At 39.0% G+C, this 13127-nt stretch overlaps 1 protein-coding gene and 1 pseudogene across 1 annotated transcript; one reads left to right on the top strand and one right to left on the bottom strand.

Moving 5' to 3' along the window:
• Positions 1-3038: 3038 nt before the first annotated feature.
• Positions 3039-6208, bottom strand: LOC102890380 (annotated as a pseudogene).
• A 1738-nt stretch (positions 6209-7946) lies between these two features.
• On the top strand, positions 7947-8870 carry LOC102881945 (olfactory receptor 4D1). The gene has a single exon (XM_015599169.1). It carries the CDS (start codon positions 7947-7949, stop codon positions 8868-8870), a length of 924 nt encoding a protein of 307 aa, XP_015454655.1.
• The last annotated feature ends 4257 nt before the right edge of the window (positions 8871-13127 follow it).

Below are 13127 nucleotides of genomic sequence, written 5' to 3'. Positions count from 1 at the left end.
AGATCCCCAACTACTTTGCTCACTGTTTGCTCCATCTTTCTGTCACAACTTTGATTTGGTTGAAGAGGGATGAACAATACCTTTTCACAACTTTGATTTGGTTGCAGAGGGATGAACAAAACCTTCATCATCTATGCCATTTTTTCCTAGAACCTGCACATTTTGAATCCTGGTCCAGTGGGGTTACTGTTTAAGCACCTAGAAGAAGAAACTAACAACTAAACCAAAGCCAGAAGAAAAAAGGAAATAATAAATATTAGAGATGAGATGACAGAAATAGTAAATAGAAAAATAATCAAAAGAATCAATGAAACTGAAAGTGACTTAAAAATAAAACAAAATCAGAACCGAAAGTGAGAACATTACTACCAGCCTTACAGAAATGAAAAGGTTTAGAATAGAATAATATGAGCAATCGCATGTCAATAAATTAGATACTCGATTAAATGGACAAATTCCTAGAAACACTCAAATTGCCAACAAATTTCCTTAAGAAGGAGTAGGAAATCTCAACAGACCTATAACATGTAAAAATTGTATTAAAAAACTTCTCAGCATGAAAATCCCAAGACCATATGGTTTTACTGATTGAATCCTACCAAACATTTGAAGAAGCAACGGCAGTACTACTTAACTGTTTCCAAAGAATAGAAGCAAAGGGAATGTTGTCTAACACATTGTGTAAGGTCAGCATTTCCCTGCTAACAGAGTCAAACTGAGACACCGCAGGAAAAGAAAACTACAGACCAACATTCTTCTACATCAGGATGGAAAATACTCAAAAAATACTAGCAAATCAAAATCAACAGCATATTAACAGTTTTATACACCATGGACCAGTGGGTCTTAGCCCAGAAGTGCAAAGATAGTCCAGCATAAGAAAAATCAATGTACATAATACACATTAATAAAATGAAGAAACCCCCACATAATCAGTTCAATAAATGTAGTTGCAGCATTTGAAAAACATCAACACCTTTTTATGACAAAAACACTCAATTAGGAATAGAAAGGAATCATTAATGAAAAACCCACAGCTAACATCATCCTCAATGGTGAAAAACTGAAAGCTTCTCTCAAGATCAGGAATAAGAAGAACATGCCATTTTCACCACTACTATTCAATATTGTACTGGAAGTTCTAGCCAGAGCAATTAAGCAAGAAACAGAAATAAAACACATCCATATTAGAAAGGAAGAAATAAAACTATATTTGCAGATGACATGATTCTATATATAGAAAATCCCATAGAATCTACAAAGAAACTATTAGAGATAATAAGCATATTTGTGAATGTTCAAGGGTTCAAGATCAACACATAAACGTCAAGTGTGCTTCTATAAACAAGTATAAAATAATGATAAAAAGCATTTTAAAAAATTCCATTTATAATACCACAGTAAAATACCAAGAGGGTCAAAGAATTGTGCACGTGAAAATTATAAAGCATTGCTTAAAAAGTTAATGACGACCTAAATAAATGAAGACATCCCACGTTCATTGATCCGAAGGCTTACTAGTAAGAAAGCAATAATCCCCAAAGTGATCTGCAGATTTAATGCTATCTCTATCAAAATTTAAATGGCATTTTTTCTTTTGCAGAAATGGAATATCCAATTTTCAAATTCATATGTTATTACCAGGCACCCCAAATAGCCAAAACAACTTTGAAAAAGAAAAACAAAGTAGGAGGACTCATATTTCCTAATTTCAAAACTTACTGCAAAGCTAGAGAAATTGAAGTAGTATGGTCGTGGCATAAGGATAAACATATAGACCAATGGAATGGATTTTGGTCCAAAATAAACCAAAACATCTATGGCCAATTAATTTTATTTGCAATGGAGCCAGGGCCATACAATGGTGAGAGAACAGTCTCTTCAAAAAATGGCGGGACAACTGGGTGATCGCATGCAAAACAGTAAAGTTATATTAGAAGAAGTAAATCTCTGTGACCTCAAATTTGTCAATGGATTTTTATATTAGACACCAAAACGGTTAGCAGCAAAAGAAAAAAATAGATCCATATGACTTCATAAAACTAATACTTTAGTACATCAAAACGCTATCAAAAAAGAAAAAGAAACCCTACAGAATGGGAGAAAATATTATAAATCTCACATTACAATGATCTAATATCCAGAATATAAAAAAAACTCATAACCCCGCAACAAAAAGACAAACAACCCATTTAAAAATGGACAAAGACCTTGAGCAGACGTTTCTCCCAAGAATATACAAATGATCAACAAGCACATATTAACACAGTCAATACCATAGATCATTGAGATAATGCAAATTAAAACCACAACATTATACCAATTCACTCAATCTAGAATACTTAAAATAAAAAGACATATAATAAGAATTGCTGGTGATGATGTAGAGGAATCTACACTGCTATTGGTAATATAAAATGGTGCAGACACTGAAAAACAGACTGGCTGTTCCTTCAAAGGTTAAACATAGAGCTATCATGTGACCTCGTATTTCCACTGCTAGGTATACACCCAAGATAATTGAAAACATATATTCATACAAAAAGTTGTGTACAAATGTTATGGCAGCATTATTTATAATAATAAAAATGTAGAGACGACCCAAATGATCAAGAACTGATTAATGGATAAGCAAAAGTGGCATATTCATACAATGGAATATTATTCAGTCATAAAAGGAATGAAATATTGATACATACTATAACACAGATGAACCTTGAAAATGTTATGCTAGAAAGAAGCAAGATGTAGAAGACCACATATTATATGGTTCCACTAGTATAAAATGTCCAGAATAGGGAAATCCATAGTGACAAAAAGTAGACTAATGGTTGCCAGGAGCTGGAGAGAGAACAGAATGGGTAGTGACTGCTAAAAAATACAAAGTTTTTTTTTGGAGTGATGAAAATGTTCTGGTGACAGTTACACAAGCTTGTGAATATCCAAGAACCCACTGAGCTGTGCTCTTCAAAATGGTGAATTTTATGGTATGTGAATAGTATTTTGAGGGTAAACTTAGCCAATTTATTCTGGGAAGGTCAATAAGGTCCTGTAAGGAGAACAGATTAGAGGTTGAGGTGAGAGACACCTTAACAAATGTACATGTGAAAAAAGGCTTCAGAGTTTACTTGTAGAGGGCGTGACCTGGACCATGTCCTAGGACATAGCTCACTTTTGCAACTATCGTGGTGGGAGGAGAGGGCGGAGCCTTGCAGAGCACATGGTGGTGACCTCAAGGGATATGGCTTCTGTAAACTTCCCCGAGAATTCATTTTCCATTAAGGCTCTTGTCCTGCTTCATCTGGTCCTATGATCAGTGCCCCTGAAGAGTTTATAAATGGTACATCTGATGCAACAGCTCACAAACTTTTTAATAACTCCCATTGCTCTTGATTTCAGCAGCCTGAGCCCAACTTCATTTCACAATTTAAGCCTAAGTTTTGATCTCTGAGGAATGACCCTTCCTTTAAGGTGAATCCTCTCTGTGATCTTGGTCTGAGACAGGCCAGGAGAAGAATGGAGCTTCAGGAGAAGGGTGGCCTGGAAGATGGGAGGCTCTAAGTCCACTTGGCCACATTGGGCTGGAGGTAGGTGATGGTCCCCACGTCCTTCCCATGGACACGTCAACACTAGGAAGGCTCCTGTCAAAGACTATTGTACGATAAGCATGGGTTGGAGAGAAGGTATAGGAAAGTCATTGGGCCAGAATGCAAGGGGAATGTGATTTGGGGGTCAGTTGGGTTTATTTGGAATTAAGACATTTGTCTGTATTGCCTAATGTATTGAGTGGGATTTAGATCAGAAGGTAGGAGGGAGAGCAGAATGGAGACACCACTGGTTTCTCCCCCCCCTCCCACATGCACACTACGGCTTCCCCCACGCCTAGGAGAAAACAATCTAGGCCTTTCTCACACTTCCCACCCTCTGATGTTTCCCTTTTAATCCTCTTTTATTCCTCCACCCAGTTCTCCTGCCTGCTGCCTCTCCAGGTTTTCATTCCTTCCCTACTGCTATACCTCCATCATATCCTTCCTTAAATCCTGTGTTTAAAAAAAGCTGTTAATGCTCCCAAGATGACCACCGGCGAGATTCACCCCCATTTTTGAGAACACTTGTTCCTTTTCCCTTCCTCTCTCTTAATCCAGTGCGGACTGATTGCCTGAGAGCGAGACAGATGGGAGACAAGATTAAATATCAACAGAAAGGGGTTCGGAATCCTTTCTTTACCCCATACACGTCCATGTCCTTTCCTTATGTCTCTGCTTTCTTTCCCATCTAGAATCCCTCTAAATCTATGCTCTATGCAGGTAGATGGAAGAATCATTTCCCAAGGTTCTTATAAGTTTGTGGAAGGGATGCTGGCCATGATAAGATGATGCTTCAGGTTCCTAAGTCTGGCGACGCTGGGAATTAGGATGCTTGGGTTCCCTTCAAGGTCCCTGAAACTGAACTGTTTCATGAGTGACTGCTCTCTCTCTTCCCACCTGTCTCAGTGGTCTGGCCCATCCTAGCCTTCCATCCACTATCAAGCTATCAAACATTCTTTTGGGAACCATCTATGAGAAAGGTTATATGTGCATTAGGAATTGTGTAGTGCTAAACATATCAGACATTACAAGCCCATGTGAGGTGACACAGCCATCCTTATGGAAAATTACCAGTACATGGCAATGTATGAAGAAGCTAATTACCCTTGGGCCTTGAAGGAGAGGAACAGGATGGTAAAGCAATGTGGGTTGGGCACTGGCCTGATGAGAAGCATTGAGGCCTGAGGAACTGAGGCGGATATCAGTCTGTCGAAGCCAAGGATTCTTAGGGGCGAGCAAGTAAGACGAGAAGTGCGGTTAGGATGCCATCCTGGGACTCACCAATCTGGTTCATCTCACATTACAATGTGAGAGGAGAAAATATCTTTTAGGAGATTGACTTATATATGATGTCGTACAGTGTACATCACTAATAAATGTGTATAAAAGGATATGATAATTGTATCTTAATAGGAACAAAAAACAGAGATAATATAGGTATGCTGATGGCATTATTGGAATCAATGACCAGCTTTGCTGCTTATTGTCTGTGTGACCTGGGGCAAATGATTTAACCTCTTTGAGCCTGAGACTACTTATCTGTAAAGTGGGGATAATTAATAGTACTTATTATACTTTATAAGTGTGAGAATGATGTATGAGAATTAAACAGGCTAATGCTTGCTTATAAAATGTTCGGCCTAGGGCCTAGCACAGAGTAAACATGCAATAAATATTTGCTACAACAATGACAACAATTACTACTACAAGTACAATTAATGTTTGACTACTTCGACTGCTGCTGAGTGGCAGATGGGTCGGCAAAGAAAGATAAGACCCAGTTTATGTGGAAGCACTCAAAAACCCATGAAGCATGAATTCTTTCTGTAGACAATGAAGAAGCAAGGAAAATGTTATTTGAGGAAATAGAAGTCAATTTTATTGGGTTCAGACCTGGAGTCCACAGGGTCTGGAGGACCTCTGTGCACGAGTCAATTTTCTTCTTCTTTTTGTCCTATTTCTGTAGCCTCACAAGCGGTGTCGTTGTTGTTGTATGTTTTCATTTGTTTGTTTGTTTTCTGGTGATGAATCTTGGCCTTCTTCCTCTGTTCCTCCAGAGTGGCTGTACCTGCCAACACTTCCAGCCGAGTCCATGAGCCAGGCGACCTCAGTAGGCGCACTTTAATATAAGCTTCAGAGGCACAATCTTGAGGGTGGCAGGAACCAGATTTTTCTTGTCCTGGGGTGCGGGAAGCCCTTCAGACACCTTGATGCAGTCCAGGGAGGCCAGGCCCCGTTTGGCCTCGTAGGGCAGCACACCTCACACAGTCCGCCAAACGATGCGGCTGGAGGCTCGGAAGTGGTAGGGGCTGTGGGATAGGTAGGTGTTCTTCAACTTGCAGAGCGAGGTCAGATACTTCACCTTGTTTCTAAAATTGCCAGAAATGTTGATGCCCTCCCAGGACACGAACATCACCTTCCAGACCAGCAATACTTACTGGGCGACGAGGGTCACCAGGTGGCCCAGGATAAGACCTTGGCTGCTGATCACCAGGACCTACCCTCTGCCATCTTCGGCATCTATGTGCAAGTATCATGGAACATTTTTGAAAACATTTTGGTCTAGAGGAGAAAATATCTTTTAGGAGATTGACTTATATATGATGTTGTACAGTGTACATCACTAATAAAAGTGTATAAAAGGACATGATAATTGTATCTTAATAGGGACAAAAAAACAGAGATAATATAGGTATGCTGATGGCATTATTGGGATCAATGATCAGGTGCGAGGGTTGCGGTTTGGGGTGATGGGTTAGCAGTCAAGGACCTTCTCAAAGAGACTAAACCATGGCATTTAAGCTGCTGCCTATGCAGTCTAATCTGGACACTGCGTGGTAGAGCTGGGACACAAAGCCAGTGAGAAAACATTACCCTCTCTGTTGGCCCAAGAAGTGTCTGCTCCACCCTTGCCTGTCTCAGCACTTTCTGCCTTAGTGGACCGGGATGAGCCCTTTCAACCCTGTTTCATCACATCATTTTCCTTCAAAATGCTTGCCAGGGTTCACAGTTGCCCACGGGGAAGCTTTTCAAACAGTCCTAAGCTGGAAGCCGGTGATGCCACAGAATAAACAGGGTGCCTCTTCTTGGACACTATTTTTACACAAATATTTGAGGATAAATGTGAGTTTTAGAGGAGGTAAACGTGGCAGTATTTTGAGTACTGTGATTCTTCATACGTAATTTTAGAGATAATTGTGATTTATATTTGTCTACAGAATTTGATAGAAATCTTTCTACATATGTTTGCACAATTCCCTTGTATAAAGAACATCAAGGCAATGTTGCTGTCCCTCCCATCTGTCAGGTGGGAGTCGGGGAGGAGAGATCTTTCTCTTTGCAAGGTGAGGCCTCAGGGCACATTTTCCTGAACGATTAGGGAGAAGAGTTTTGGAAAAGAGTAACCCAAGGGAATGGGTTCTGAACCAAATAACTCAGTTTCGTGTTTAAACGAATGTGTTCTAGATTTTTGATTTGCCAAACTAGAGAAACACGTGTCTTCTCGATCCTATATTTTCTATATCGCGTTGGACTTAGCAAAATTTTATAAGCGATGATATTTAAATTTTAAAAAGCCCATCCCAAAGATGTCTACAAATATGTATACAATAGAAAATTCATATAATTTTTAAATATGAAACATAAGAGATCAAAGAAATTTTATATATGTCCTGGGCTGCATTGAGTTCCTCTCGGATGGCCCCTGACAGCAGATGCCAGCAGAGAAATGTTTCTGTGGAAAAGTTCGAGAGTCATTAATCATCTCAGCTTCACTTCAGCCAGGATCATTTGCATATTTTCTTCACATTTACCTCTGACTTTATATATGGCCATTTCTTGTAGTGCACACCTCTCTTCCTTCAACGATGAAGCATATGAAGCTCCTCAAACCTTTGTTGTGATGAGCATCTATTTGTTTACTTAAGATTACTAGTCTCTACTTTTCATACTCAAGATTTTTGCCCCCAGATTGATGATGTTTGTGGTCACAGATATTTGCTGACATGTTTATTCATTCATTGACTAATTTGGCTATATTTGTGGAGCCTGTGGTTCACAAGGCATGATGTTGGGAGCAGCAGATATGCAACAGACGTGAAACCCACGGACAAGGACAGTGTGGTACAAAGGGAAAAACACCCATTGATGCCTGTAAGACAATATAGGGTGTGGTTTGGGAGGAAAGTCTGTGAGAGCCTTGAAAATGAATTATTTTCATGGAAGGCTCTCCTAAGCTCCATCTTACAGTGGAACTCAACAATGACGTCATTCAACTCCATCTTCACTCTCCAAGAAAAATGATTGAAGTTTTGTAATTTTTTTTTTGTAGGTTTTTTCTCGGAATGTTGGCAAGATCCCATGGAACCACAGAACATCACATGGGTGTCCGAGTTTGTCCTCTTAGGGTTCTCACAGACCCAGGAGCTCCAGAAATTCCTGTTCCTGGTATTTCTACTTGTGTATGTCACCACCATTGTGGGAAACCTCCTCATCATTGTCACAGTGACGTTTGACTCCCGGCTCCACGTGCCCATGTTTTTCCTGCTTCGAAATCTGGCTGTCATAGACCTCTGCGGTTCCACAGTCACTTCTCCAAAGATGCTGGTGGACTTCTTTCATGAGACCAAGACTATCTCCTACCAGGGCTGCATGGCCCAGATCTTCTTCTTCCACCTCTTGGGAGGTGCCACTGTCTTCTTTCTCTCGGTCATGGCTTATGATCGGTACATAGCCATCTCCCGGCCCCTTCACTATGTCACCATCATGAACACTCAATTGTGTGTGGGGCTGGTGCTGGCTGCCTGGGTCGGGGGCTTTGTTCACTCCATTGTCCAGCTGGCCCTGATGCTCCCATTGCCTTTTTGTGGTCCCAATGTCTTGGATAACTTTTACTGTGACATTCCACAAGTGTTGAGACTTGCCTGCACAGACACCTCCCTCCTAGAATTCCTTATGATCTCCAATAGTGGGGTGTTGGTTGTTATCTGGTTCCTTCTCCTTCTGATCTCTTACACTGTTATCCTGGTGATGCTGAGGTCCCACTCAGGAAAAGCAAGGAAAAAGGCAGCATCTACTTGCACTACCCACATCATCGTGGTGTCTATTATCTTTATTCCCAGTATCTACATCTACTCCCGGCCCTTCTCCCCCTTCTCATTGGACAAGGCTGTGTCCATCAGCTACACAGTCATGACTCCCATGCTCAACCCCATGATCTACACTCTGAGGAACAAGGAGATGCAGGCAGCCATGAAGAGGTTAGGCAGGCGACTAGTGATTTGAAACAGGGAGTAAACTTTAAATAGGTTGCATGTAAACAAAAAACCACCTTTCTAAACTTTTGTTTTCCCGTTCAAACAGCGCAGGTAGTTTTTTATACACTGAGACAATGAAGATTAAATTAATGTTTTTACATACCTATTCCTTCCTCAGATACTGTGTTAGACACTTTCACACTTTTATCTTATTGTCATAAAACTGACAATGGATATATTATTTTTATATTAAACCATTTTCCAAATGAGGGCACTTGGAGAGAAGTGATTGTCTCAGTGATGAGCAGCAAGTGAATGGCAGAGCTTGGCCAAGCATCTGGTTCTCCTAACTCCCAGTTTAGAGGCAAGAAATATGGATGGGATGTGAAACCTGGGTCTCTCACAACTACAAGGGAAAACCCAGAAGGTTCATCATCTATGGATCAATATGTGTGATGAATGGTCAACAGTTTCATCACATCTCTGAGGCAATCACATCTTTTCCTGCTCCCTACTTCTCTGCCTCTTTCCCCATGTGGTTTTGAGGAAGTGGTCTCACTTTTAACACTCTCTAAGTAGTTCCTATGAGGACATTTTCTTTACATTTGTCCTTTTTCTACCAAATACTCCTTGGAAAACCTGCAAACTATTCTATTATCCCAACACAGTCTTTAGGTCATTCGGGCGACGTGGCTGAGAGGAGGAGGGTGTAGTATTAATGGGGAATCAAGGCTAGAGAGGGCAGGACCATGTGTATAAGTGTTCCTGATTCGAAGCGGTGAGTTCAGTTCAAAAGTTGCCAGCTCGGGTGTTTTGGGCTTTTTCTTTGACTTCCCACACTGGGTTGAGAGCTCCTTGAGAGCAGAAGCCATGCTTCAAACTCTCCTAGTCCCTTGAACAGTACCTTACACAGAGGGGCATTTCTACTTTTCTTGCATCTTGTTCTTCCCTGTCAAACTCAAAATCTGCTTCTAATTTCTGTCTCTGTATCTTATATTTATCCTTATTCCCTCCATCTTTTTTGAGGTATGCATCACTTTGTAAATGCTTCCGGTAATGTATAATGTTGATTCAAAATAAAAAAGATAATGTAGAAGCTCTTTCGTTGCCTCTTCCCTCTGGCACCCATCTCATCCAAGGAATCAGTCTTTTGGGGTTCTCTCTAAGCCATCGTGGCAACTCTGAGTTTCCCTTTTTCCACTTCTACTGTCCTGTCCCCATTTCACACACTTCTCCCTGTTCACAGTGGACCTATGGAAATGAGAAGAGAGAAAATGGACTTATTGTTTTATTTGATCTGTGTGGTCCTTCAGAACAGCTTTTCCCCTTGTCCATGAAACTTTTTAAGTAATTGATGATACTTTTTTCATCCTCCAGTTTGTCTCTTCTCTAGATCGAACATCCACATTCCTTCCATGGTCCCCATTGTGACAACTTGCCTAATTCCACCATTCTGGTCATCTCTTCTTTATTTTCTCATATGACAACATCTTCTTTAAGATATGATGATGCTCATCATATGACACACTGCTGCACTGTGTGTGGCGTGTGTGAGCTCTTTAGTACACAATGATTATCCCCTTTTAAACAAAGATTTTTTTTTGACCGCGAGTAGCAGAATATCTTCTTGTATTTTCTGGAGTTAAGAATTGGCTTAAATAATGAGAAAATTATTATCTCACTTATAAAAGACTAGAAAATAGGCAATTCCAGAGTTGGTGAATTCAGCAGCTGAAACATTTTAGGGCTCTAGTTTGGCTACTCGAAATTTCTTGCATTTCCCCTCATGATGGCAATATGGCCGCCAAACGTTCAGGCATATCTTTAGATTAAAATAATTTAGCAAGAAGGAAGAGGAGAGGCATTCATGTGCTTTTTCTTTTTACCTTTTGTCTTTTTCTTCTTTTATATTTAAACACAAATAAAAACTCCAAATGGTCACTTAGAAGAACAGAATTAATGTAACTTGAGTTCTGTTTCTTTACAATCACTGTGCTTGCCTGTTTACTTTATAAACTGCCATATTAAAGCAGGGATATTTAGCATCAGCGGGCTGATGAAGTATACCTAAAATGAACTTAACAATGATTCTGAATCATTAGAAATTTGCTCTCAAAGAATTGCAGAATCCATGTGGTAAGTAGAGCAACTGTGTAACTGGGAGCTCCTCAAATTAACTTTCATGTAAAATAAATTGTTCATTAAAAGGTAAATAATATAATGTGTTAATTCGAAGTTCTTAAATATATTATGAAAGCTCAATAGTAACTTCCAAATTACTTAGAAAATAGACAGTATTTTATCACTGACATTATTTAGATGCGCAGTATACAGTGACAATGAAAACCAAGCTGACTTTTAGTAAATGTTATTATTGTTTTAAACTTATCTGCAGAGAATGCACATCTCTTTATTGGCTGCACTTGGGGCAGCCTGCTCTCACCATCCATCCTTTGGTATGCCACTGGTTCAGTGTTTATAGTATCAAGATAATACAATTAATATTGATAGATGAGCTGTATATTGTACTATAATTACATCTCATCTTCTTGTATTTTCTGGAGTTAACAATTGCCTCTCTTTTGTTTACTTAGATTTCTATATACTAATACTAATAATTTCCACTGCAACTGAAAATTTTGAAAAAGAGGTGAAGTTTAGAGCAAAGATCATTTCTCTGCATAAGAACGTCCAACTGATGAATCACCATTTGCTGAAAAGAATATAATTATTTTCCACTAAATGGTCTTGGCATTTTTGTCAAGAATCCATTGACCATATTATGTGGGTCTATTTCTAGACTCTATTCAATTTCATTTATCTCTGTGTCTATCCCTTCACGAATACCACATTCTCTTGATTACTACGGCTGTAGAGTAGTTCTTTTTTATTTTTTATTTTTATTTTATTTTTCATTTTTATTTTTATTTTTCAATTTATTTATTTTTATTACGGTGACATTGGTTAACGAAATCCAGTAAATTTCAGGTGGACAATTCAACAGTAAGGCCTATATATATTGCATTGTGTGTTCACTGCCCATAGTTAGATTTATGTCATCCTCTCTACCTCTCCCCTTCCACCTCCACCGACCCTCTGATATCACTTATATGTGAGATATAAACCTAAAAGAAACAACAACAACAACAAAAAACAGGACAAACAAATAGAGTAGTTCTTAAAATCAAGTAGCGTGATTCATCCAACCTTATTTGTAAAAATTGTTTTAGCTATTCTAGTTATCTTGCCTTTCCACATGTGTTTTGGAATCATCTTGTCAATATCTACCAAAAAACTTGCTGGAATTTTTATTGTGTTTGCACTGAAACTATACATCAGTTGGGGGAGGATTGAAATCACCATTGTGCCTTCGGGTTTATGAACACAGTGTCTCTCTCCATTGATTTAGGCCACCAAATTCTTTGATTTCTTTGACCAATATTTTGTAGTTTTCAGTATACCTAACAATCCTGTATGCATGTTGTTAGATTTATACTAAAGATCCTTATATTTAGAACAACTTAAAATATTTTCTTTAAATTGTGGTTTTTAGCTGTTCCTTGCTAGTATACTGCTATCTCGCTAAATTTACTAATTTTAGAAATATTATTTGTAGATTCCTTATGAATTTCTACTTAGACAATCATATTTCTGAGAACACGGATAATCAACATTTTATTTATTTGTTTATTTTTATTGCTTTAATTTACTGTCTTGGAACGCCAGAATAACACTGCATAGGACTGCTGTGAGTGGGCATACTTGCTTTTTTCGATTCTTATAGCTTCTTACACATGAGTGAATACTTAGGCAGGAATCATTAGATATTTGAAGACATCGTCTAAGAAAGAGGACCTAGTAGTATTTCTTGGTCAGTTTGGGCTCCTATAACAGAATGCTTTAGACAGGGTGGCTAATAAACAATAGATATTTTTTCTCACAGTTCCGTAGGCTCACAAATCCATGGTCAATATGCAAGTAGACTCAGTGTCTGGTGAGGCTCACTGTTTGGCTCATGATGGAAGATGAGTGTGACAGCTCTTCAGAGTCTCCTTCATTAGGGCACTATTCCCATTCATGAGGCCTCCACTCACATGACCTAATCACCTCCCAAAAGCTCCACATCCTAATACCATCATATGGAGTTTAGGAATTCAATATATGAATTTTGGGAGAACTTAAACTTTCAGTCCATTAAAAGTCCTTTCATTAATCCCTAACACCCAATTGATGTTTTGGCTGAGATCGGAATTACAGATTGAGAATAATTTTACAGCAAAAAGAT

This window comes from Pteropus alecto, unplaced genomic scaffold (genome assembly GCF_000325575.1).
Source record: "Pteropus alecto unplaced genomic scaffold, ASM32557v1 scaffold98, whole genome shotgun sequence".
NCBI classification, from domain to species: Eukaryota; Metazoa; Chordata; class Mammalia; order Chiroptera; family Pteropodidae; genus Pteropus; species Pteropus alecto.
Note: the sequence above shows the minus strand (reverse complement) of the source record. Positions and strands in the feature narration are given on the sequence as shown.

What these genes read in the sequence shown, in the direction of transcription:
- LOC102881945 (XM_015599169.1), top strand. Translation starts at nt 7,947, where the DNA reads ATGGAACCACAGAACATCACATGGGTGTCCGAGTTTGTCCTCTTAGGG.